The sequence below is a fragment of the Rhinolophus ferrumequinum genome, chromosome 9, assembly GCF_004115265.2.
Source record: "Rhinolophus ferrumequinum isolate MPI-CBG mRhiFer1 chromosome 9, mRhiFer1_v1.p, whole genome shotgun sequence".
Classification (NCBI taxonomy): domain Eukaryota; kingdom Metazoa; phylum Chordata; class Mammalia; order Chiroptera; family Rhinolophidae; genus Rhinolophus; species Rhinolophus ferrumequinum.
Window position 1 is genome coordinate 24217650 of NC_046292.1, and position 27592 is coordinate 24245241.

At 45.7% G+C, this 27592-nt stretch overlaps 1 protein-coding gene across 4 annotated transcripts in view; it reads right to left on the reverse strand.

Annotated features, from left to right (window-relative positions):
• DLGAP3 (DLG associated protein 3) overlaps positions 1 to 27592 on the reverse strand; it is a 58207-nt gene that overhangs the window by 13891 nt on the left and 16724 nt on the right. For 3 of the 4 annotated variants that reach the window (XM_033114077.1, XM_033114080.1, XM_033114079.1), the window contains exons 2-8: positions 23445 to 23527; positions 20846 to 22003; positions 16462 to 16667; positions 16081 to 16153; positions 5096 to 5309; positions 4530 to 4843; positions 4075 to 4160 (exon numbers count right to left, since the gene is read on the reverse strand). In XM_033114077.1, the coding sequence (XP_032969968.1) occupies positions 4075 to 4160; positions 4530 to 4843; positions 5096 to 5309; positions 16081 to 16153; positions 16462 to 16667; positions 20846 to 21952 (2000 nt within the window). In that variant the 5' untranslated portion in view covers positions 21953 to 22003; positions 23445 to 23527. Of the gene's footprint in view, positions 1 to 4074; positions 4161 to 4529; positions 4844 to 5095; positions 5310 to 16080; positions 16154 to 16461; positions 16668 to 20845; positions 22004 to 23444; positions 23528 to 26878; positions 27025 to 27592 lie in introns of all 4 variants that reach the window. The other variant, XM_033114078.1, reaches the window with a different exon arrangement.

The window sequence follows — 27592 nt, forward strand, 5'->3', positions numbered from 1 at the left end:
CACCAAAACCAAAAGCTGGGGTTTTTTTAAAGACTAATAGAATATAATTTAAAAATATATTTAAACGATAAAAATATACAAACCTCAGGCAAGATTGATCAAGAAAGGGATGTAGGGCATAAATATACAGTATTAGGAATGGAAAGGGGGGTATAACTGATAGATACAATAAAAGTTTATAAAGTTCTAATACTATGACAAAGAATATTCATGCCCAAAATTTGGAAAACTGTCAATTTTTGTAAACTGGTTCACTTTTCATAAAAATATAAATCACAATATTTAACTCATGAAGCAAAGTGAAACCAGAGTAGATCAATAACTAAGGAAACTGAAGCTGTAGTTCAAAAATTTCTCTTATCCCCAAAAGGCATCAGGTTGAGATAGTTTTATTGGCAACCTTTACCAAACCTTTATGAAATAGATAATTCCTACTTTACACAAATTGCTCCAAAGAACAGAAACACAGAGAATGCTACCAAACTCATTTTATGAGTCTATCATAACCTTAATACCTGGATTGAATAATAACAATAAAAGTAAAATAGTAGGCCAATATCACTTATGAACATAGATATAAAATCTTAAAGTTATACCTATTCAAAAATCCAGCGAGGTATATAAAAATAATATGAGTCTGTGACCAATATTGCTAGTTGCATATATCCATTCTTCTCTTTGTCTATAGCAGGGGTGTCAAAACTGCGGCCCGCGGGCCAACTGCGGTCCACAATACATTGTTAATTGGCCCACAGCAAATTCCAAACATATATTTAGCTTACTTAAATAAATCAGGTGAGGCAATACGTACTTCACCTCGAATGAGCAGCCCGGCTATTTGTGTATTTTACCGCATATGGCCCTTGGTAAAAAACGTTGAAAAAAGTTTGGCCACCCCTGGTCTATAGCCATAAGAACCCTGATTTTCAGCTATGTGCTCCATTCATCACACATTGCTTCCCAGCTAAAAGACTATTCTACAGCCTCCCTTGCAGCTAGATGCCAACAAGTGATGAGGTTGAGGTTTTAGCCAATGTGACGTAGGTGAAAGTGTGTTACAGTCAGGAAGTCTTTTTTAAAAAGAAGGGTTGCATCCCTCCTCTTTTCTTCCTCCTTTCTGCTGCTCAGAATGCAGACAGGAGAGCTGGAGCTTGAACTTCAGCTCCTTGATATGAGATAATACACAAAGGGTGGAAATGCAGCAAGATAGGAGCCTCAGGTCCTGACACTGCACTTCTACGTCCAGGCTTTTTTTTTTTTTTTCTAATGAGAGAGAAAAACATGAAGACACTCTTGAGGCCCGGTTATTCACAGCCAAACTTAATCCAAACTGACAATAGTATCAAGCAGGGTTTATCCCAGAAATGAAAGAATGGGCCAGGTCAACATGGAAAAATCCCTTAATATAATTCACCACATTACAAATGAAAAGAGATAATCTCTGATCATCTACATAGATTCTAAAGATGCATTCAGTAAAATGCCACTCTCATTTTCTATTTAAAAAAAGATAAAACAAAAATTCTTAGCCACCTAGGAATAGAAGGGAATTTCCTCAACCTGATAAATAGTATTCATCAAAATCTGTAGCCAACATCATCAGACTTAAGCGTGGGTACTGAGAAGATACCCACTAACATCAGGAATGGGTCAAGAGTGGTACACGCAATAGCAAACTGGAAATCCTATTCAATGCACTATTACAAGAAAAAGAAATTAAAAGAAAACTTGTTTAAAAGAAATATCCTCATTTGCAGAAAAAAATAACTGACTATATAGAAAACCCACGGTGATTTTCAGATAAACTATGAGTCCTAATGAGAGACGGCAGCATAGCTGCTGAATACAAAATCAATACACAAAGCTTAATGGTGTCCCCATACATGAGCAGTGCCCAATTATAAAATACAATAGAAAAACAATCCCCAACACAAAATCCATAATGCAAAAGACCATCACCTTGATGATGAAAAAATCCTGCTTACTAGCCTCCCCATACTCACTATTTCCTCAAATTTATTCTCCAGTCAGCAGCTGGTAATCTCTTGTAAACATAAATTAGATCATGTTATACTCCTTCTTTAACCTTTTAATGGCTACTCATTATTTATAATTAAATTTTACTTTTGTATCATGCCCAAGCTCAGTAGGACCTGGCCCCTGCCACTGCCCCATCCCATTCCACACCAGCCACATGAACCTTCTTTCAGTTCCTGATGCAGGTCAAACTTTCCTGCACCAGAGACTTCACATACGCTATCCCCCCTTCCTGGAAAGGCCACCCTCTCCCCACACCCAATCATCACCTGAGTGTTCCTGGCAATCCTCAGGTCTCAACTTAAATGTCACCTGCTTACCTAAATAAGGTTCCTTCTCTCTTAGTTCCTGCTTTTTTTCTTTCATATTCCCACCATAATGGTTAATAATATCCCATTACATATTATACCATAGTGTAATATTTTTATTCATGGATGATTTATTCATTGCCTTGATTCCCCCCTAGACCATAACTTCTATGAGGGCAAGAGTCATGTCTTTGATGTTTCCCTGAGCATTTAACAGGAACTGTCATATAACGATGCCTATTAAGTATTTTCTGAATGAATGACAATGAATGAATGACAAAGTTTGCTGATTTAGCCGGAGTCGCAGTAGAATTCCTACTGCACTCTTCCCAGGATTCAGGCTTGTTAGGAAGAATGGGTGGACCCCAGGGGTATATCTGGACGAGGGGCCAAGAAGCCTCAAGAGGGGAGTGAGTGGGGGTACACAGGCTTTGTTTATGGTTCACCGGGCAGCCTTAGATTGGGGCGGTGGGTGACGAGAAAGGGTTCTCAACACAGAGCTGCATCTACCCGTGACTCCCAACCCACCGCTCAAGAACTCAAGTCATGGACTTGAGGCATTGGGTTGGCCATAATCTTTTCTGTGATCTTTGTGGAATATTAAGAGTTTGGAGAACGGTAGCTTTCAGGAATGATGGGGGCAACAAGAGAAACTTTTTGCCACCCTTGATGGAGACTTTTACAGTCTCAAGAGCATGTGGAACTGCAGGGAGCTAGAGTAAGGATGGAGAAAAATGGTGATTCCCACAGGAACCCCGAGAAGATTTGATCAGGCATACATGCAATACCCTAGGGGTTCCCAGAAATAGTTGTGGAAACTGTAGGGGAGGTCTAAAGGCTCAACAATGGCAACTGAGAACAGAGCTGCAAGGGACTGCTACTGGGACTCTAGTTTTATTCCTCCAGTGGGTATGGCCTGGACAACACAGATTACCATGAAACTTACAGCCAGCCACAGGCTTTTTCCCCAGACACCATACTTGGGGCCACTGCCCTGGTAGCATTGCAGCCCAGAGGGCAGATGGGCCACTGTGGCACTGCCACATGGTTATCAGAGAAAGTGTCATCCCACAGGAACTCAACGACAGAAGAACTTCTCCCAGTATTCCCTCCAGAGCTCACAATGCTAATTTTTCCACTGGAAATGAAGGAAGGGATGCTTCTGAGGCCACCTAACACCAGAATGGTACCTGCTGGTAATTCTATCATCTTGGGTACACCACTGATTCAGGTATGTAATAGGTACCCACAGCTGGTTAAATGCTTGTGTGAGCCAAGTGAGGAGTGTTTTATCTGCCAGGGGGCTCCTGAGAGAAAATCTTCATGTTTATTTGCTTCTTTTTGAGCTCACATACTTGTACACCACAGGAAGTAATGAGGGATTGGCAAGATCCCATTATTCCCTGTAAAGGACAATTGTTGGAGGCCTGCTCAGCAGGCCTACCTGTTATTTCTCCTTACCACCCCCTTCCTTCAACCCCTGTTTATCTCTTGTCCACCTCAGAGCACCTGGGACAGCATGAGTACAAGGAGAACTCTCTTTAGATCTCATGGCTGCCATCTCTGTGGAAAACCTCGGGTGGCTGCTCTGACTCCTCCCCATTAAAAGGGCTTGGTCTCCTCCAGGAAGAGAGGGTGCACACAAGGAGACCAGGCCAGTGAGGTCATTACGCAGTCCTCTCTCCTCTTCTCCCCCAAGGAAGCTTGAGATGGTCCCACTCAGACTTACCTCTTGTCCTCTTCCACCTGTACTCCTATGGAGTGGAACTCTCTTCTACTCCTGTTCTCAGTGTCCGAGTCTGAGATAGTCTCCACCTGGTAGCAAGGTTCAGGAGTCAAGTCAGTGGCAGGGGCTAGACCAGGGACACAAGCCCTTCCCAGGGCCAGCAATGTCTGAGCCCCAAGCCAGCTGGCAGATCCTGCAAAGACAATCTGCCTGAACAAGATGAGACACCCAGGAGGTCAAAAACATCAAGGTGGCAACCTCTGGGCACTGTCCATTCACCAGTAGGGGTGACAGTGCCAGGAAGAGGGACAAGGGCTGGGGCTGATTGAGCAGCCCTGTCGATGACCAGGCACAGGGCTAACTGCTGCTCAGAGCAAGCCAAGGGAGGTCTATGTCCCCAGAAGACCCCACGACCCCCTCAACCCATCCTCAACCGGCCAGGGCCGGAGTTGCCATACCTGCACTCCAATGGACGGCCGCCACTTCCGCTGCCGCGCCAGGCTCCGCAGCTCCTCCCTGCCAGGAATGGTCTTGATAATGAGTGTAGGGGGCTTGGGGCTGGCCCGAGGTGGTACCGGCGCCAACTCCAGGGTGCGCGCGCCCATGGCGGGGCCATCAAGCCCGTCCGCGGAGCTGCAGCGCCGGGCAGGGCCCTCCGCCGCGGTGAAGCTCTCGTGGGCGGAGTCGGTGCTACTCTGGGCGGTGATGGAGATGCGGGGCGGGGCTTGGCTTCCCGGCGGGATGGGGGGCGGGGCCTTTCTGAAGTTGAAGGCTGTGGCCAAGAAAGCCGAGAAGCAGCGGGTGAGAAACACCTCCGCGCTAGTGTCTGTGACCGACCACCCCACACACCCACGCGGTGCCCTGGTCTCCACGTCCTGCCTCGCAGAGGGCCAAGGTTGTTCTCCCCATCATCCGTCCTAGCGAGGCAAACGATCTGCCCAAGGTCACACAGGACAGCTGTGGTGAGGGCCAGAACCAGATCCCAGGGCTCTTTCCAACCCAGGGGCAGACTAGGCATACTCACAGGAGCCGGGCCTCCCTGAGACAGAGGCAGGGGCAGCAAGGAGGGGCAGGCAGTCGTCGTCTTGAGAGCAGCCGGCCTGGATGGCCCGGAGGTAGCTGTGGCTCCGCATGCGGAAACAGCCAGGCAGGTCCAGGGCGTCCACGGCCTGGGACTCAAGCTCCCCAAACACAGACCCGCACACGGCCTCCAGCTGCTGATTCAACTCCTCGCTGAGCTGGGGACAGGGATGGAGAAGACAATTACTGAGATGCTGAGGTGGGGTAGGGGGGATCTCTGAGGCACTTTGTCAATATATCTAGATCTGCAGAGGCTATGTCTCTGTAGGACTCTTCTGCATTTAGACTAAAGAACGTTGCACTCTCTGCAACGAAAGATAGAGGCACCTTTGCCCTGTGCTGCTCCCCAAAATGCCTTGGGGCCGTCCTTAGGGATCTGTCTTTCCTCTAAATACTCCTCCTTCCATCCCATCTATGCCTCTCCCAAATATCTGGTCTCCAGACCACCCCATTTTCCTCTCCACCTACCGTGTTTCCCTGAAAATAAGACCTAGCCAGACAATCAGCTCTAATGCGTCTTTTGGAGCAAAAATTAAAATAAGACCCGGTTTTATTTTACTAACTATAAGACCGGGTCTTTAATATAATAGAATAGAATAGAATCGGCTCTTATATTAATTTTTGCTCCAAAAGACGCATTAGAGCTAATAGTCCGGCTAGGTCTTATTTTTGGAGAAATACGGTAGTCCCCAGCCTTCACATTTCTCTCACCTGACCCTGAGGGAGAAGGCCAGGGACCTGACAGCAACCCTCCTTCCTAGTATGGGGGTGGGGAGGCTGCAGCGAAGGCCACCTTTTATTTTACTATTTATGATCCACTACATTATAAAACTGATTGAAAACAACCATGCAGCAGGACAGAAATTAACGGGTAAATGATGGAGCAAAAATTATTAACCTTCAGGTTTTCCAAGCCTCCCCCACTTTCTGCCCACTAACTAGGGTTCTGGTTTGGCCCACTAGTTCCTTCCCTGCCCTCCTCCTCTGAGGCAAGTTCAGCCATTGCTGGATGAGGTTCTTGTTTTTGTTTTTGATAATTTTGTGGCACAGAATCCATGATGTTAAAAAAATATTAAAGCAACTAAGAAGAAAGCAAAACAAAAATTTTGTTCACAGAACCGTGTCGTACAACACTGCACTAAGACTAAATATACCACAGAGGCTGCAGCTTCATTTGCGTTATATGAAAAAACTGGCACAAAGGAAAAAATAAAGGTAGGAATTGGTCCAGTGGTAACCTCTCTACCCAGAGCACAGAATGGGTGCACATTCGTCCCTGAGCTTCAGAGCAGCCAAACCATTGAGGAGTATAGCCTGTCGGTTGCCTGCACGGGTTGTGAAGTGAGACCCATCTGGACTCAAGTGCTGACTTTGCTACTTCCTAGCAGTGTGGCCTGAGAAAGGTACTTAAAGTTTTGGGCCTCAGTTTAATCATCTGTCAAATGGGAGTGATAATGGTACCATCTTCATGGGCTATTTAGGAGACTCAAAGAAAAACATGTGAGGCACTTAGTACAAATACCGGCACAGAGTAAGTTCTGTCAGAGGCATGTGAAGGTTTTAGGGCCTACCTGGTAAACACAGGCCACCACTCATGAGAACCACAACTCTTCCTGTCACCAAGCCCCAGAGAAATTCCCCTATGAGTGATTATGTAGAGGCCATGGAATGAAGTCAAGGACAAAGTCCTCAATAGCATCCACATGCTGAATGTGACAGCAAGTATTCATGGCTGCATCTTGTGTCATCTTCCAGGAAAGATTCATGGCATCATATTTATGTGCAATCCACACAGGCTCAAAGGTATGGCTTGATCCATGTGTAAAATTCAACTCACTGTTTCCATAACTCAGCCTCCAAAGCATAACATGATATCACAAGAGTCTACATCAGACTGAGGAGGAATTTCCATCCCTTTCTTCCAAGGGACAAACTAAAGCCCAGAGAAGGCAGATGAACTGTCCAAGGATGCACAGCTTGTACGTGTTAAAACCAAAGTTAAATGCCTGGCTCTCCCTCCAGGTTTACTGAACATCAGAATCCCCTGGGGAGCTTGTTAAACCGACATTAGCTCAGGCCCCACCTCAAGGACCCGAACCCAAACCTCTCTAACCATATGCCTCTCTTTGCTTTGGCTGCTGCAAAGTGTGGAGCCAAATTTGCTGGAGATTCAGACTCTGTGGTTACAATGTGGGGCCAGTTGTTTTTTTAAAAAAAGGACTGCCTGGATTTCTTTCTGCAGTTTTTTGTAATGGGATATTTTTTTAAAGGAAGGTATATTTTTTTTTAAACTTTTATTTATTTTACGTGTGTTTTTCCTGGACCCATCAGCTCCAAGTCACGTAGTTGTTTCAATCTAGTTGTGGAGGGCGCAGCTCACAGTGGCCCATGTAGGGATCGAATCGGCAACCTTGTTGTTAAGAGCAGTGTGCTCTAACCAACTGAGCTAACTGGCCGCCCCGTAATGGAACTTTTATTACAAGTGTACAGAAGTCATAGGCCATGGAAATATCAATCCAAGATTCTATGGAAGTTGTTAACCTATATTTGACTGGCGTAAGCCACACTCCTGTGACAGCTATAGCTTCACTATGACTCCTGTGAGTCTACCTGTCAGTTTCCTATCTCTGAACCTCTGGGTAACAAGCACCAGCAGTGGCACAGTATTTCCTGAAGCTCAGGAGCTGATCTAACTCCTGCTATTTCTATGCCAGGCTCAGGATACTCCCCAAATAGAATCAATCGAGCCCAGAGGGTCCCTTGTAGAGCACAGAAGAGCTGATCTAAACCCAGCAAAGAGCATTTCAGTTTCAAATCAGGACACCAGAGATGGAAGGACTCTCACTCTGCAGCTTATCTCTGTACCTCCAGCCTTCTTCTGTATGTAAAGCACTAGGGCAGAATCTCAGCCATATAGCAGATGCTCAATTAACATTAGCTACTATTATTAGTAGCAGGAGGTTCTTAAATCACAGTGAAAATACCTCTCAGAGACCTCTCCTTCCCAGGGGTTCTGAAGCTCTTGAAATCCCAACCATATGCTATTCCCACAATGAACTCTATATAAGGCAGATAAAAGGAGGGTAAGAAATTCCCTGGGGCCACACACCTTCAATCTCTACAGGCCAAGAGGGGCTTCTGGAGTTCCAACAAGAGATCAGGACCCAAGGGAAATGCAGAATCATATAAACTCTCAGAGGAATATTGCACCAGAGTTGATCTTTACTGTATTAGAATTATAAAATTGTAACATTATACTGTGAATTCTCCTATTATCCTTGGACTGCCTTCCACCCTGCTTCCCTCACCCCCCACCCCCCCAGTCCCTGCTGAGTCAAAGAATCCTCTTGGGAAATAAGAACCTTAGCCTTTCTTCAAACCAGACTCAGAATCAATAAATATTTCCAAGGGTGTGGGCTATTTATAAGAAAATACTTTGTTTGGGACTAATTGAAAACTGTCCATGGTAGAGTTGGTGGGTCCAACTGGGGGCTAGGCAACATGCTGTGTACTTTACATGTCATTTAGTTTAGTAACCTTGCAAAACCCTCCCATTTCACAACACTTTAAAACACCAGATAAAATATAACAAACATTGCTTTATATGCATAGCTGGGCTCACAAGAAAGCGAGATAAGTCCCCAGGGGAGAAAAGCAAAGAGGAGCCTAGAAAATCAGAATATTAACTGTGTGTGCCAATGCTGCAAACAGCCCAGTGGAGGAGGAAGGTGGGGGCTAGGGTTGCTGGTTTCAGCAACCAAAGGGGTTAGGCTTTAACACCAACTTAGGTGAAGCTGTAAGGCTTTGGGCCCACACGAAGCACAGAATTGGAAATGAGAACGTGCATAAAAGTAGGAAAGGGGAAACATTTGATGAAAAGGTAGACTTGGGGGGGAATCAATTATTAGCACAGACTGATGATAAGGAAGCTAGCCTATAGTCTGGGGAAAAGGAAAGGAAACAAATTTAAGAATGTGTACCTACAAGCTAATCTTCACATAGATGCAAGAGTCTGTGTCTACACGAGCTTTCATGAGACAGACACCCCCCAAAAAAAATTAAAAATTAACATAAAATGGTCCTAGACCAAGAATAATCTAATAGAAGTGATTGCAAAGTATTTCCTGGGGGACCTACTCCTAACCCAGGCTACTCAGGATTCTCACAGATAAAGCTCTGTTGAAGATGAGCTAATATTAGATTGAGGGATACACAATCTCTAACATGCCCCTAATGATTTCCACCTCCAGGAATTCACACCCTTGTGCAGTCCCCTCCTACTAAGTGCAGACTAGACTTATCCGCCTACCTCTACTGACTAGAATATGGCAGATACAATGGGATGTCACTTCTGAGATCTGATTACAAAAAGGCTGTGGTTTTCATCTTGGACATCTTCTCTCAATCTCTCTTAGAGCCTTTGCTCTGGGAGAAGTAAGCTGTTATGTTGCAAATAGCCCTAGGCTGAGTCCCACAAGTTATGAAACTGATGTCTGTGGCCAACAGCCAGCAAGGATCTGAGGCCTGCCAACAGCCATGTGAATGAGTGTGGAAGCAGATCTTCCTCCAGTCAAGCCCTGAGATGACTACCAGCCTGGCCAACACCTTAACTGAAGCCTAGTGAGACACTGATCCAGGTGGCACAAGCTATGCTGTACTCAGATTTCTGATCCACAGAAACTGCGACATAATAAGTATTTGTTGTTTTAAGATACTATGTTTGGGGTAATTTATTATGTAGCAATAGATAACTAATACAAACTGTGACATAAACAAGAACTAAACTGTTACTGAGTTAAGCCATTGAGAATTCAAGGTTTACCTGTAACAGCAGCTAGTGTTACCTTAGCTAAAACAGATTATCTTTTAAACTGTTTAAAATTTCTAAAACTTAAAGGATAAAACTGAAAACATATAGAAAGAATAAAAGCTTTGAAAAAAGACTATATAAAGATTTGAAAAGGAACCACATCAGGTTTATAGAAATGGAAAAAAAAAAAAAAGAATCAGTGAAATTAAAAACACAATTAATGAGTTAAATAGGAGATGAGACACAACTGAAGAAAAAAATAGTGAACCAGAAGATACATTTGAGAAATTTAGCAGAAGGGCGTATAGAGAGGCAAAGAGATGGAAAATATGAAGGAGAGGTTAAGATACATGGAGGAGAATAAGAAGGTCCCACGTACAATTCACAGGAGTTCCAAAAGAGACATTAGATGGAAAAGGCAATATTTGAGGAGATAATGATGGTGGCTGAGAATTTTCTAGACTCCAACTTCAGGCATGACAGAGAGAAGAGGACACCAAATCTTATCCCACCAAGACAACTATAAAGCTGGACAAAACTGTCAAAAGCAACCATTTCATTACTCTGAAAATCAATCAAAGAAACATTTATTCATGAAAATTACTGAACTTGGGGTAAGAACAGCATGAGTCTGTGGTATCCTTGCTGGGGGCTGCTCCCATTACCCTGGCTCCCAGCTCAATCAGTTGCAATAGTTCAACAGGGGTGGAGCAGGTTGTGAAAATCAGCTGCTTCACTGCCACTGGCAAAGGGGCCTCACTTAATTTGGAGCATTGTCAGTTAGAGTGTCAAGAATAGAAGCCAGCAGCACTGAGAAGCTGAGGTTGTGGCACTGTTTGGGGAAGCTATGAACTGGCAGACTGATCAGGGATTTAATGGAGAGTTTAAGAGGGTGAGACAACTATAAGCAGTTTGATAAGCTCTCCACATATCCTGAGTTAACTAGAGGCTGAGTGCATGCACAACAGAAACCAGAGAAGCCCTGAGCCACCCACACATCCCCGGCCAGTGGCACCTGTGAACATGTGCAGGGGAAACACAAGAGAGCCTGGGTAAAAGTAAAAGCCAGGGCAAGCCTGAAAACAGCCTGAAGTACTGTACTACCCAGCCCATACATAGAACCATAAGCAGAGAGAAGAAGTCTTACTGGCTTGAGGTTTTTGAGCATAACTTCAACCCAATCTCTGGCTGAACACTAAGCTATGCAGACACAGAAGCAACTCCTAGGAAATGAGGTTTAAAAATAAAAACAGGAAAGAAAAAAGTTGATGGAAATATCAGAGTCAACATCTGTCAAGGAAGACAGATTTCACAGATTTAGTTAAGGGATTAACGAATAAACAAAGTAATAACAATCTTCAAGAGGTAAAGTAAGAATCCAGAGTTGCTAAAATATATTACCTAAAATGTTCAGTATTAAACAAAAAAACATTATAAGACACGCAAATAAAAAAGAAAACATAAATGTTCCCAGATGTTTGACTTACCAAAAACTATAAAGCAGCTATTATAAATGTTCCAAGAGTTATAGGAAATCATGTTTAAAGATTTAAAGTAAAGCATGGCAACAATGACTTAATTAATAGAAATATCATAATTATTCTTAAAAAAGAATACAGAACCAAATAAAAATTCGGAAGCTGAAAAGTAAAATAACTGAAATGAAATAATTCACTAGAAGGGATCAGAATAAGAAATGATCAATAAACTTGAAACTAGATAGGTATAAGTTATCCAACCTGAAGAATGAAGGAAAAAAAGACTAGAAATGAACAGAGCCTCAGAGACCTATGGGGCAATATCAAGGATACCAGTATACATGTAACAGGAACCCCAGAAGAAGAGTGAGAGAAAGGGAAAGAAAAAATATTTGAAGAAATAATGGTCCAAAGTCTTCCAAACTTAATGAAAAACATGAATCTACAGATCAAAGAAGCTCAATGAACCCAAAGTGGGTTAAACATAAAGAGATCCATATCCAGACACATTAGCAAACTGTTGAAAGTTGAAGACAAAGAGAAAAATCTTAATAGCAGGAAGAGAAAAACAATTCATCACATTCAGGAAAACAACAATATAATTAACAACTGGCTTTTCATCAGAAACAATGACCTCTAAAGTTAGTAGAATGGTATATTAAAGTGCTAAAAGCAAAAACTGTCAAGCAGGAATTCTATATCTAGCAAAACTACCCTTCAAAAATGAAGTAAAAATACATTTCCAAATAAATATAGACTGAAGAATTTATTGACCTATCTTACAAGAAATACTAATGGAAGTTCTTTAGGCTAAAAGGAAGCAACATCCAATGGTAACCAAAATTACAGGAAGAAATGAAAAGCACCAGAAATGGTAAATATGTGAGTAAATGTAAAAGACTCTATAAATATATTTTTCTCATTTTTTCTCTTAACTTCTTTAAAAGAAATAAGATTGAACGAGGCAATCATAATGCCATCATTGGTTTATAATAATTGTTGGATTTCTAATATACATACAGATAATGTCTATGACAATAATAACATCAAGAGGAGAGAGACGAAGGAGAGATATTGGAACAATGCTTCTATATTTTATCAGAATTAACTATATTTTAATAAGTTATGATACACCTGTAATTCCCAGCACAACCACTAAAAATTTGAATAATATAGTGAAAAGGAATTAACAATAAAGAAATTGAAATGCTACACTAAAAATATTTGTTTAATGCAAAGGAAGGCAGTAAAGGAAAAACAGAGGAACAAAAATTACATGAGACAATCCAACTATATCAACAATCACATTAAATGTGAATGTACAAGACACTCCCACTCAAAAGGCAGGGATTGTCAGATTGGAAGAAAAAGCAAGTAGGTTGAAAGTAAAAGGATGGAGAAAGATGTACCAGCAAACAGTAACCATGAGAAAATTTTCCAGATTTGATGAAAGACATGAATCTTCAGATTCAGGGAGCACACACACATATCATAGTGAAACTGCAGAACACCAAAATCAAAGACAAGATCTCAACAGCAATCAAAGAGAAATGAAAATTACCTACAAAGGCAATTAGTTTGATGGCAGACTTCTCAACAGCAACAACAGATGACAGATGACAAAGGAATAACTTCAAAACACTCAGAGAAAATGAATGTTGATCTATGATTCTATAATAAATTAAATTATGTTGAGTTTACTACTAACAGACATTCCCTGAAAAAAACTTACTAAAAAAAAAAAATGTACTTTAAAAGGAAGGAATGAAATGTAAAAAGATATAGTGAGGGGAGGAAGGTAAAGATATATATATATATATATATATATATATATATATATATATATACACACACATATAATACATATACATATATACATATAATATATATACATATATATTCAACTATTAATTGCATAAATTAACAACAATAATAAAGACCAATTTGGAGAGGTAAAAAGAAGGTAGAATTAAAATACTGGGCAACGAGTAATGTAAGAAGAGAAGAGGAAATCAAAATTAAAATGTCCTAAAATCGTTGCATTGTTCAGGAGAAGGGTAGAAGAAATTGTCAACTTTAGACTTTGCTAAGTCAAATATGCATATTAAAATTATAAGAGTAATCATAAAGAATGAAAGTAGAATAATAACTGCCAAGTCAGTGTGAGAATTGGTGGGGAGAAAACTCGATTGATCCAAAAGAAGGCAGCAAAGGAGTAAAGAAGCACCACCCAAAAGACAGGATAAATAGAAGGCACAAGGTAAGATGACAGAAATAGATCCAAATGTATGAGTAAATCACAATAAATATAAACGTACTAAATTCTCAAGCAATTGTCAGAATGTATATAAAATAAAATCTAGCTATAAACTATTTACAAAAGACATACCCAGAACATAAGGAGACAAAGTGTTTTTTAAAGATGGAAAAGGATGCTCTGTGAAAATATTAAACAAAAAAATAGAATTAAGGGAAAAAAGCATTATTAGAAATAATAGGATGACATATCTAATGCATTACACCTATTTCCTCTTGTGTAGATTTTAAGTCATACCTTCCAGGAAAAATATGTAATATATACATGATGTTTGATAGCACAAAGTGCTAAGAAGAAAAAAAACAGAGAAGAGGAATAGGAAATGTTGGGGGTGAGGGGCTAAAATTTAAATTTTACGATATTTGGGGAAAGACCTGAAAAAGTAAGGGAGTGATCCATGGGAGTGCTTGGGAAGAAGAGATCCAGGCAGAGGAAGTAGCAAATACTAAGTCCCCAAGATTGGAGCACACCTGTGGTGTTGTTGGCGGAGCAGAAAGGAGACCAGTGTGGCTGGAGTGGGTGAGGGAAGGGAACAGCTTTAGGAGAGGAATGCAGAAGTAGCAAGGGCCAGATCACGCAGGGCCTTATAGGTCATAGTAAAGTCTTGATTTTCCCCTGAGTAAGGTGAGGGTTTTGAGTGAATCCAATACTATTTTTAAATGATCATTCTGGCTATATTGAGAGAGAATGGAGTGGAACAAGGGCAAATGCAGGAGACCAATTAGAAGGCAGTACATTAGGCCAGACAAAAGAACATGGTGATTTGGACTGCAGTGGTGGCAGTGGAGATGGTGAGAAGTGGCGGGATCCTAGACACACTTTGAAGGTGGGACCAACAGGATTTGCTGAAGGGTTGGATGTGGGATATGAGAAAGAAATCGAGACTGACTAGGGATTTCAGACCAGAGCTCCCAGAGGGATAAAGTTGCAATTATCTGAAATGGAGAAGACAGTGAATAGAGCAGGGAATTTGGCGGAGAAAGGGTACCAGCAGTTTGGTTTTGGACGTCTTAAGTTTGAGATGCCTACTAAATATCCAATTGAAATTTCAATACATTGTTAGATATGCACGCCTGGCATTTATGGGAGATTTGGGGCTGGAAATATATGTTTGGGAGTCATTAGGCTCTCAATAATATTCAAAGTCATGAGCTTGGATGAGCTCACCTAAAAATGAGTGGAGAGAGAAGTCCAGGAACTAAGCCCTGAAAAATTCCAATGTTCAGATTCTGGAGAGTTAGTTGCAGGCACAGACTGAGAATAAGTAGCCAGGGAGAGAATCTGGAAGAACCTAAAAGGTGTGGTGTCCTCAAAGCCAAGTGAGTAAGGTGTGTCAGGAAGTAGAGTCATCAACTGTGTTAGATGTGGCTGATAGGTCAGGTAAAATAAGAAGTGAGCATTCACCAGTGGGTTTAGTGACATAGGCTGGTCTAATATGAAAAGACAGCTGTGCCAATCAGATTGCCTGATTCAGGAAATGTAACAAAGAAGTGTTGAGAGATTGCAGCAGCAAACAATAGGAACCAATGTGGACAGTCTTTTGCATTGCCTTTTCCCCAGCAAACAGTAAAAATAGCTAACCTTTATTGAGTGCTGGCTATGTGCCAAGAACACTATTCTGATGCCTATTTTTAAATAGGAAAAGTGGGGCTCAAAAAAGTCAAGTAACTTGCCCCAGGTCACTCAGCTGCTAAGTAGCTGAGCTAGAATTCAAAACCATATCATCCATTTAATGACTAAACTGCCCTGCCTCCGTTTATGTAAAGGAAAGTCTACATTTAGGTATGAAACTGACAATTATACTGACTTGGGGCCAGGTACCTTGTATTTGCACACAATTTTCTCCCTGAACTCTCACAAAATCCTTGTGAGACAAATACCACTACTATTGCCATTTTAAAGATGAGAAAACAGAGAACAGAGGAGGTGAGAGGTGTCTTGCTAGTAGTCCCACAGGTGGTGGGGAAAGAACACAAGCCCACATCATCTGTGAGACTGCAGCTCTGCCTGGCCCCTGTCTGTACAACCAATCCTGCCTTTTGCATGGGGTGGGCTGGGAGCAACCAGGCAGGACAGGGTTGGGGAACCTGAGAAAACTGTGGTTGCCCTTACAAACTCATCACTTTGAGGTCACTTGGTTTTTAAGCTTGTGACTCTGAGATCCCCAGTCTGAGTCAGCTCCAGGAGCCCCAAGGCAGGAGCTCCCCCAGAATCAGACCAGCAGTCTCTCCATGGCCAGACCTCTGATTGTGAGGCCTAGGCCAAGTAATGGGACTGAATGTCCTTCCCGCCCTTTCCTTCAAGCATGCTGGGCCTCTCCCTACCTGTCCGGTGGTGAGGGAACGGCTGTAGCCAGGGATGGAGCTCCGGGGATGGATCCGGGGTGGGACGCAGCAGCTGGCAAAGGTCAAAATTCCAGATTCAGAATGGGGGTCTGCTAGGAGGTGGAGGAGGGGAATGAGAGCATTGGGGTCCCTGAGCAGGTTCTGTCCTTCAGAAACCCCCAGATTCCTCAAAATACTCCTGGATAAAGGGAGGCACTCAGATAAGGGCTACCACAGGGCCCGCCCCCTTTACATGGGGCAGGGCGAGATTCCCCAATCAGACCCTTAGCAGAGCATGGACTGGTATCCACTATACACACATCTCCTGCAGGGGCCCAGTACCAGCTGCCCATCCTCCACCCCGGCCCTCCCAGTCCTTACTTGATCCGGGCCTGGTCCACACTGGAAGAGCGGCGGGAGGCGAAGCGCCGGGCCAATGCTTTGGGAGACGTCTTGGGGCTGCCATCTGAGTCTCCACTCTCCTCATCCCCCATGGCTTTGATGTAGCTGCCGCTCCGCATCCTACGGCAGGGGATCTCCCCGTCCTTGCCCCCAGTGGGGTAACCCCCCCAGTCATCTTGCGGCACCTGCGGGGACAGGGGCCTCTGTCTCTGACACATCCCTACTAAATCTACAGGCCAGGAGCCTCTTTCCCCACAGCCAGTGAGAGGCGCTCTGCTCCGGCTCCAGCCAGCCACACTCAGAAGCATACAGACTCCAAGCAGGATGCAGGCACCACGGAAGTCCTCTGCCTTACATGAGATGCCTCACCATCCTGCATGGATCTTCTGCTACTTAATTGAGGGCTACTTGGGGAGGAGGTGCGGTGACATGCCAGGTGCCACAAGGCTAAAGATCAGAGGCCAAATTGACCTGTGTCAGTCCCACCCCAGCAGTGAAGAATCACCGGACCTCAGTCACCTTTCACACCTCCTTGTCCTTTATCCTCATAACCTGCTTATATCCCAAATCCTCCAACTCTTGTCTCTCTTTTCTGTGAGGAGCCATAGAGAGTTTTAAGCAGGGGAGTGGCATCAGCTCTGTGTTTCAGAAAGAGCACTCCGACAGTCTGAACAGAGGATGGATTGTGGAGGACTAAGAGTAGGGCAGGGGCTCAAGTGGCGGGAGAGAGACCCATTAGGAGGCTGTTATCCAGGCAAGAGATGATGAGGCCTAAATTAAGACGATGACAATGAGGGGGAAGAGGAGATGGAAATGAGAGGTGTTAAGGAGCATCAGTGAGCCTGATTAGATGTGGGGGGTGTGGGGGCGGGGAGGAGTCAAGGATGATGGGAGGCTGCTGGCTGAGGACCTGGGGGATGGTGCTGTCACTCACAGAGCCATAGCATCCCAGAGAAACAGGTTTGGGGGGAAGGTGGTAGGCTAGGGGTTGAGCATCTTGAGTTTGGCAGAGGGCTGTTGAGCAGGTGGTTGGAGGTTTGGTTCTGCAGTTCAGTGAAGAGATCTGGGCTGGAGGCAGACGTGTGGGAGTCATGGGCGGCAGCTGAATCCATAGGAGTGAATGAAACAGCCCAGGGAAAAAAGAAAGAGCTGGGGAGGGATCCACTGACATTTAAAAAGGGACTGCAAAGAAAGGAAGAGGAGCCTATGAAGTCACCTGAGAAGGAGTGGGCAGAGGGGTAGGAGGAAAGTCAGGAGAATGCCATGTCATGGAAACAGGAGACATTTCAAGAATAAAAGGAGTTGATAATGTCAAATGCCACAGTGCATTCAGAGGTTAGTAATTCAAGCTCAGGAGTTAGATCTATGTTCAAATTCTGTCCCCATCGCTTGCTAGCTAGGTGAACTTGAGCAAAGCTGATGAATCTCTAAGCCTCAGTTTCTGTGTCTGTAAATTGGTAATGATAGTTATGCCTATGTCACAGGGTTGGTGGCAAGGATAAATGAGCCAACAGAGAGTGTCAGCATAGAGCACGTCCCCAGTAAATGTTAACTATTTTTATTATTACAAGCATTGAAAGGTACCTCTCAAGGAGAGCTCTCAAGAGACCACTGCCAGGAAGGATGTTTTAGCAGACAGGGATGTGGAAGTCAGACTGTAGTGAGGGGGAGAATAAAAGGGAGTGAAGTAGTGGAATCTATGGTCTAAGGACTCGGGTATGAAGGGAAGATAGGAGATGGAAGTGGGAATGGGATTGAGGAAAGACTTTTTAGGAGGAGAGACTTGGGCAAGTTTACAGGATAAGGGAAAGAGCTAGTAAAGATAAAGATCGTCTTTAAATATGGAGAGGGAGGGAGCACAGACAACTCGAGGATGGAGGGGACTTTGGGGAGATGGGTTCAAGCCCCGCTACAGGCATCTGACTGGGATGGATACTCCTCTGAGCCAAGAAAGAAGGGGATGAGGGTGGCTGGGGATCTAATGAGTCTACAATATGGGTGAGGTGACAGGAATGTGAGGGAGTCCTACCCTGTGAAGAATGAGCATAAATGAACGTGTGGGGGAGAGGGCTGGGGCAGGGAGGGAAGATTTAAAATACTTATTGTAAAGAACAGGCTAAATGGGGTGAGGACGGGGGCTCTGAGAGGGTTCAGGGTTCAGGGGAGGGACAGAGGCTCTGAGGGTGACACTAGGTGAGGGGACAGAGATCAGGCTGCGAACAGGAACCCAGGGATGGGATGGGGCCCCGTGAAGGAACCCACGGGAAGGGACAGAGCTCAGTGAGGGGCTGGGGCTCAATCGGAAGATGGAACACAGGGAGGAGACAGGCTCCATAAAAAAATAAGGGCTTCTAATGGCAAAGGGGTCCCGGAAGGTTAAGGGAGAGCTGGCGTCTAGAAAGAGAAACAGGGTCTCGATAAAAAGGTTAAGGATCCAACAAAGACACCCAGTTTCAGGGGGCCAGTTTCCCCTGCTTTTGTGCCAGGGGAGTACTGGGCTGTCTGGAAGGTCCCTGCAGCCCCTTGTTCTCCCCCAAATGGTTCAGACCTCCCAGTCCTAAGATGCCCTGGAACCCCAGCCCCTGATGGATCATTCCTCTTCCCCATACTCTACAGAGAGATGCCACAAGCAGGCAGAGGGAGGCCAGCAGATGGGACAGCCAGGGCGCGCCCTGCCACATTGCAGGGTTCCCACTCTGTAGCCACTGCGGAGCTGCTCACGCCTCTGCAGGACACTGTGAGGTGCATATTAAAAAGGAAGCCCCCAGGGAGGTCAGGGCAGCCCGGGAGTAGCAGCAGGGAGCAACGGAGTGGCAGAGAGCCTCGAGGACTCAGTTATGGGAGAAGGGTTGGTGCTCCCTTCTCAGCCCCTTTTGTTGGACCCTTCAGTTTGCCAGCTGAAAGAATCTCTCTCCCCAGGGAGGGGGCCATCCAAGGCCAACACAGAAGTACCGAATGCTAGCAGTGTCCAGACTCCCCTTCTGTCTCTCACTCTTTCCTGCTTCCACTGGGGCCCATTTGTTCCCTTGAGCTTTCATGAGTTCCCCATCCAGTAGAGCCCTAATGTATAAACAACGTACCAATAAGGCCAGTGACACCCAAAAGACACATACAAACTCAATTCTCATACTTTTGGACATGATGTGGCTTCTTCCTGAAACACCCTTAATCTACTTCTACCCTGAGATTCAGTTCCGAGGACATTCTTCCCAGCAGCTGCTCTGACCACCATCACCACAGGTGCTCCCATGGTGCCCACCACTCCTCTGTGCTCCCATGGTGCCCACCACTGTCTCCTGTCGCAGCCTCCTCACACTGTATTCTGTCTGCTTCCTTGTCTGTCCCACCTCTACACTGAGCACCTCACCAGCAGCAGCTGTGCCTTCATCTTTATATCCACAGCACCTAGGAAATACTCACTGAATGGACGACTGTGGAGTAACTATGTGGAGTGTGGGTTTGAGGGATAACTCTCAGTCTGCTGGACCGCTAGAACTTGTATTGACTTTCCTCCTAAAAGTATGGGAGGGCTCAAGAAGACACGTCAGGGGGCCTGGAAACGGGGCCTGAGACAGAGAGGAGGAAGGGTTGATGGTAAGATGAGCCCGACCCCATCTCAGTAAGATGAGAGTGGATAGTGTGGGTTGGATGAAGACTCCATAAGAAGGGGTCAGAGTTTTGAGCCTCCCCTGCAGAGACCATAGACATGGTGAAACAGGATAGGGACAGCATGCCAGTTATCAGCTGCACCATCTACTGCCAGGAAGATGGCTCAGACTACAGTGTGTCCCCAGCCTAGGAAAACCCATGGGACAGGCTCCCAGGGTTCTTCCACAGCCTCACGGGTGTCCTACCACAGGCACCCTAGAATGACAAACCCCAGCAGAGGCACATCCTGCAACTAACTGACCTTCATATTCAAACAAGATTTGAGAAGAAAAAAGGTCTGGAGAAGGCCTGGAGACAGGAGAGTTGCTTTCCAATTGCTGACAGTGCTCCTCCAATGTCAAGGGAAGCTACAGCCAGGGAGCCCCAAGCTGTCCTGTGTACCCTCAACCTCATTCTGCGCCCAACCTCACAAGACAGAGGCCAGCACAGTTTGTCCAAAACAGCAGGTCAAGGGGAAGTCTTCCTGGCACTGACATACAATGTCAAAATAGAAGGGCTCCTTCATTGCACAAATGGGTAAACTGAGGTCCAAAGGGGGCTCAAGGTCTTAAAGAGTGAGGTGGGCAGAGCCTCCCTGCATCCAGGCCCTCTACCATGTGGACAGCTGACTCCCATCCAATCCTTTCCAAAGCTTACTGGGTGACAACACAACAAGGGCTGATGACCCTGTTCCCCACTCCCACCGAAGCCTCACCTGCAGATAGTGATAAGTCCTGGTTTTGGCCTTGGCCTCTGGACCCAGGAGCCCCTTGCCTGGCCCGGCCCCTGGGTATCCATCCCGGCCCTGGCTGACCATCATGGTATGCCAAGCACTTCGCTTGACCGACTGTCCATCCAGTGACATGGACATGCCAGTGCAGGCAAGACAGCGGCCTTCTGACCCGCCCGAGCGCCCCTTGAAGCTCAAGTCCCGGTAGGACCCATCTGGAGCCTCCAGGCAGAAGGGGCCTCCTGGCTCCCCAAGGGGCCGCCCACCCGCCAGGAAGCCGCTATCGCTGTCCAAGTTGTCATCAGAGCTCCACCAGCCTGCGGCCTTGGCCTGGTGCCGCCCGTCCCCCTTGCGGTCCTTGCTCTTGCTCCTCTTGCCGTGCCGAGACTGATGGTGGTGGTGGTGGTGGTGGTGATGGTGATGGTGGGAGGTGTGGAGACCTCCGGAGCCCGGGCCAGGGTAGCTATCTCCCCCAGAGCCACCTCTTCCCTCAGCCTTGGGCCCATTATAGTCCCGCTTCCCTGGGGCCTCCAGAGAGTGGGACTTGGCAAAGAGCTTCTGCACAGAGTGAACCAAGTGCCGGATGCGGCTGGGGCTCTCGCTGCGGGCCTCCGGAGCAGTGCCAGACCCCGGCCCTGGCCCAGGCCCGGCCCCTGCTGGACCTCGCTGGTAAGGTAACGTGTGGAAGCCATCTTGTTGAACTGGCAACTGCTTTTCAAACTGGTCCAGGAGTGTAGGAGGCAGGCGGGTGGCACCCTTGCCCTGTGGGTGGCCCACACAGTCTTCACAGGTGTCAAAGGGGCCCTGGCCGGGGTACATCCTGGGGAAGGTGCTGCTACCCCCCCCAACCCCAGTCCCCCCTGGCCCTCCCTCGGGGCCTACAGATGGCCCCTCACTCAGGCTCAGGGGCCCTTCAGGAGAAAGGTGTCCCAGGCCAGCTCTCGGGGCACAGAAGCGGGGCTCGGTGGAGAAGGCCTCCCCAGAGCCCAGCAGGTACGTGGCCCTAGCAGCTGGGCCCACGTCCATATGCTGCTGGTCAGCAAAGCGGGCTGGACGGGGATGGCTGCCTCGGTCGCCATGGTAACCCCTCATGGCCTCAGCAAGGGCTCTTCATAGTGTTGGGGGCCAAGCCCCAGGAACCTCCTGGGAAAACAGGGAAAAAAGGGATTCAGATTAAACAACAAGCCACTTCACCTAAAACTATCTTTTATTAGGCGTTCTTATAGCCCTTTAGGTAACGGATGTCAATTCATAGTGATTAATTGTACTATCTTTCCACAAATGGGCTTAAAGTCCTTAAAAGGGTCATACTAGACAAAGACACTCACAAGGGCACAAAATAATACCATCATTCATCAATGCTGCAAATTTGATACTTATTCACAAGAGGATATACTCTTCAGCCAAATGTATTTTTTTTTAATCCTGAGGTTATCAAAAATAAGAGGATACACAAACAGATGTAAAAAATATTCAAAAAAAAAACAGTCATTAAGTGAACTAGCTTTTAACAAGCTGACTTTAGACAAATTGATCCTGAATCACACTTCTGCCCCATCCCTATCCATGAGGAGCCAGGCCTCAGGGTCACAGCTCCCAGCAGCAATAACCAAAGAAAACATGAACCCAAATCTACATATCCAGCTTGATTACACAGGAAAACCCCTCCACTTCCTTCCAAACCCTGTTCCTTCCATCTGGCTACAGGCTCATTCTCCCTCCCCCCACAACTGAGATAGGAAGGAATAACCTGAGATGACTCCTTTCCTCTTCAGGGTTTCAGATATTCCATAGTGAAATTTCCCCTTTTGCCTTTTACCCCCACCCACCACCCCCATTCCACTAGAAAGGAGTCATGAAGAGAGAAGAAACCATAAAGAGGAGGGACGCTGGCTGTACAAGGCAGTATCTGAATCCTAAACTGGGATTGGAACCCAGGAGTTCCTTCTCCCGGGAACAGTGGGATGGCAGGGCAGGGAGATGATGGAGAGAAAACATTGAAGGCAGTGCCCCTGGCCCCTATCCCAGGTTTGCCAAGGCTACAGGACAGAGAGGTCAGCTCTCAGCAAGAACTCCCTCCAATCAGGACTCCAGAGCTGCCAGGACAGGAGCTCAGGCAGGAGGGGGTGACAGCAGGAGGAACAGGGACTGAGATGCTGGCAGACGGCGCCCTCCCTCATCCCAGACCAGGCTCGTGGGCCATCTGCTGACTAGGAGGGGTGACAACCTCAAAGACTCCAGAGAGCAGCCCCTCCAAGACTTATGCTCCCTTGCTTCCCCCCACCACCTCCCCATACACTGTGTTTCAGGCTCCCTCCAGATTCTGCTCCTGCTCACAACTCATCTCCTACTATTCCCGAGCACTCACTGTGTACCAGGTACTGTGCCTACCTAACATTCTTTAATCCCATTAAAATCCTCTATGTACATGTTATCCACACTTACCCAAGAAAGTTGGGCTCAAACGGTGCAGTCGCAAAGCTAGTAAGTGGGTGAGTCACTTTGAATCAAGATTCGAACCCAAGTTACTCTGATCTGAGAACCTCAGTCTAATTCCCATCTCCCAGACTCTCCTACCACTCACCATCCGGGGTGTCCCATCCTTGGTGTCAGGATCTCCACTGCCAGGCAGAATCCTAACTTCAGGAGGCTCAGGACCACTGTCTCCTGATGGAAAAAAAAGGATGGTGAGGTGAGTAAAGAGGGAGATATTCTTCCAGAGTCCTCAAAGAACCAGTCTCTGGCCTTGACCATTTCCCTTCCCAACCCCCCAAACGAAGACTGATTGGATGCCCCATGATGCAAAGCCTTTGGGCCCCCAGGGAAATGAGGTCTGCTGAATTATGCAAATACATGCAAATGAGCTTACAGGTTGGACTACCTCCAACTGCAGGTGTCTGTGTGATCTGTCCACGGTGCTGAGCCATTGCATTTTTTTTTTTCATTGCCCTCAAATATGATTCCAGTCTACAAAATTTTGTTGAGCAACTACCACAAATAGGTGTATAGAGGTAACGTTAGTGTGATCCCTATGATCGAGGGGCTTATAGCCTAACAGGGGAACAACCTCTCCCATAACGGTTATTTTAGGTACCTTTATTTTGACACAAGCTGGTCCCTCCTCCTAGAATCTCCTTTCATCCACCTCCCACTCCATCAACCCTTTCCCTTTCCCATTTATTCATTTTAAGCCCCCCTTCCCTCGAAGACTTTCTGTACTCTTATTCTGGGTTATGCCTCTCTGATGGGCCTTTATAACAACCTGGGTTCCCAGTGAAAGCAGCTATCATACTGCATTGAAATTGTCTGTTTCAGCTTCTGTCTCCCCAACTAGAATGTGGTCTTCTGCAGCGGAGGAGCCAAATCCTATTTATCTCTGGATCTCCGGCACCTAATTCAGGGCTTTGCCCAGAGCAGGTCCTTAATAAATGTTCACTAAGTCGATGAATAAATGATTGTGCAGGAAAGAGGTACCAAAATGTTAGGTTAGTTCAGATGAGAACAAGACCAGATGCACTAGAGGGAAATTGAGGAAGACTTCCCAGAGAAGAGTGTGTTTGAAACGGAGAGCAAGATGGCTGTGTGTTCGACGGATGAGAGAAGTCCCACTGGTGGAAACAGTAGGCACAAAGGCAGAAGAGGTGAACAAATAAGGAATTTCGAGGCGTGGGGTAGGAGAGTTCCAGCAGACATTTAGGGTTTGGCAAATACTGTCAAGAGGTGGGAGAGAAAGACTCAGAAAGGAAGATGACTCTAAAGTTTGCAACGGCTGTGACTGGAAGACTAATGATGCCATTGTTAGACACAGGGATACCAGGAAGAAGGCTAGCTGTGTGGGCGTGATTAATAGTAGTGGAAGAGAGACAGTCAGACATCAGGAAGAACTTCCTGACCCTGAGCAATGTGAGACACTGAAGAAGACTGTGGTCTCTTGGGAATCTTCTATAAAGGAGAGAGTGACATGCCCAATCTCCAGTCCACCCTGCGGCCTGAGCTGGAGAAGCTATTACTTCAATCGCCTGGAGGGAACTGAGGTGACCTCACAGGTATCAACTGCCTGGCTCTAGGTGACAATTCTTCTCCTCTATTGCCCTTCTTGGGGAAAGCAGAGGTGACTTCAGACCAAGATGGCCTCCCAAGCAGTTGTTGGAAAAGCCCCTGGAAGCATCTCCTTGCTTTGGAAAGAAGCTATGCTAGCCTGGTCCTTTGTTCATGGAATGGTTCTCCCCTTCCTGCCCCAGGCGGGATGCACATCTGAGACTCCCGGCATAAACGGCCACTTTGCTGGAAGCCTCTACCATTCTATTTGTTTTGCTGTGGTCCCCTCCAGCTGGAGTCTCACGGTGAGCTTCCCAGGGGTGGGTATTCCCAGGATCCCACACATCCCGCCTGCTCAGCCCCACACAGGTGCTGCTGTCAAGCCTCTGGCCCCTCATCACGTTCCTATCAAACTTCAGTCTCTTTAACGTTAATTCATGTTCTCCCAGCTCTAGTCTCAGGGGAGATGGGCCCCTGTAATTGCTCTTCTCCAGACAAACCACCCCCAACTCCCTTATCCATATCCTACAGGGCAGCATAGTCTAGTGGAAAAAGCACAAGCTCTGAGACCAGAAAGTGTGTGACACTAGTCAAGTCATTTTCCCTCCCTAAGCCTAATAATACCTGCTCACCTATCTCCCAGGATTTTAATGTCAAATGATACAACGTATACGAAACCACTTTATAAACTCTAAAAGATTAGACAATGTAATCCTTTATGCAAAGCCTTTATTTTGGATTTCCAAAATGCCCAGTGTCCAAATAATAAACCATACAATCAAATCCAAATTACTGGGGGAAGGAGATATCCAATTTATGAACGTACTAAACAAAATATTTAATTGACATAGATTTAATTATATAGACTTCCTCCTATACATTATGTTTGACAATTACACTCCTCTTGCTACCATCCCATTACTACACACAATCAATAGGAAGAAAAAAACAAGTGGACAAGTGAGGAGGGGACGAATAATTTGATTCATCACCAAGTCCTCTGGATTTTGCTTCCTAACAATAGATCTACCCACTTCCATACCCACGAAATTATTGTTGTCTGACTAGGTAAAACTCACTCTCAATTTCCTTTTCCCTTTCCCAGCCTTCCTTGGAGCTAGAGGCCACATGATTCATTTTTGGCTAATGATATGTACATAAAAATTGGATGAGGGTTTCTAGGGAAAATTTTGCCTTTGTGATAAAAAGGGGTGGAACTTGCTAATATCATCCTTCCCCACTTTTTCTCAGCTTGAATACAACCATGTGGCCCAAAGCTAGGGCAGCTATCTTGACACCATGAGAGAAAAGCCTAGAGAATTGCAGAAATATTAGTCCTGGAGGCGCTGGGCCATGGAACCAACATAAGCAGTTGCCTTCCTCCAGGCCTAAATGTGGTAAGGAATAAACTCTTTTTTATTCAAACCACTGTTAGCCAGATTTTTCTGTATTTGCAGCAGAAAGCACTGCTAACTAACACAACTACCTCAGAACATAACCTCCTGCCTAGATGTCTGCAAAAGCTCCTAACTGCTCTCCCTGCTTCCGTTCTTAGCCTATTCCAATCCCAATAGTCACTTGAAAACACAAACCTCATCATGTCACTGCTCTGCTTAAAACTCTTCGTTGGCTTATTGATGTTTTTAAGATAAAACACCTTAATCTGCCCAGCAAGGCCTGCAGGGTCTGGCCCTTCCTACTTTTCCAACATCCTCTCACAACATGCTCCGCCTTACTTCCTCTTTTCCAGCCAGGCCAGTCTTTTTGCAGTCCCAGGATCCCTCCCATCACGGGGCCTATTCCCCCTGCCCAAAAAGCTTTGCCCGCCCACCTCTGCCTTGCTAACTCCTACACACCCTTCAGATCTCAGCCCAGTTGTTGCTTGCTCAGGGAAGCTTTGTCTGGCCTCCCTGACTAGGTCAGATCCCCCTGCTGTTTGCTCTCAAGCACTATGGACCTGGATAGCTCTTAAATCATTACCATTTTCCATCTGTGTGATTCAGAGATTGTCTGTCTCTCCCACTAGAATGTAAGCTCCCTGTAAGTGCAGGAATTCCATCCATCTTATTCACTGCATTATCCCCAATGCTTGGCACATGGCAGGTGTTTGCTGAGTAAAAGTGAGGCTACAAAGAACAAGAACCTTTCAGTTCTTGTTCTTGATTTCATTCCCACAACTATTCCAAGGGATAGATATTTTATTACACCCCCCTGTCTATTTACAGAAGAAGAAACTGAGGCTTGAAGAGGCTGACTGACCTACCCAAAGTCACAGAGTTGGTGGCAAAGTCAGAAGTCAAAACCAGTGTGACCTCCCTACAATGCCTTAGCTTTTCTCCTCCCTGTGCTGGAAGCCCAGCGAAGCCAAACTTATTAAACACCTTTCTGAAGTAAACACAGTAATGAAAATGAATTTTTAAAAAAAAGGAAAAAAAGAAAATAAAGAAACCTCACACATACCACATACTCTAGAGCTAAGCAGAGTGTGGTTTAGCCTCTTCCCCTGTGTGGTGAGTCCTGAGTTTGTTCCAAGTCCACGGTCAGCTAAGTACAGCACGAAGGAAGCTCCCTGAAGCCCTGTGACAACTCTGGGTGCTGGTGTTATGTTCCCCATTTTACTGCACCGAGTCATCTCTCTACTATCCCAAGACACAGAGAGCTGCCCACATGGTGAACCTCTGGGCCCAGGGAAGC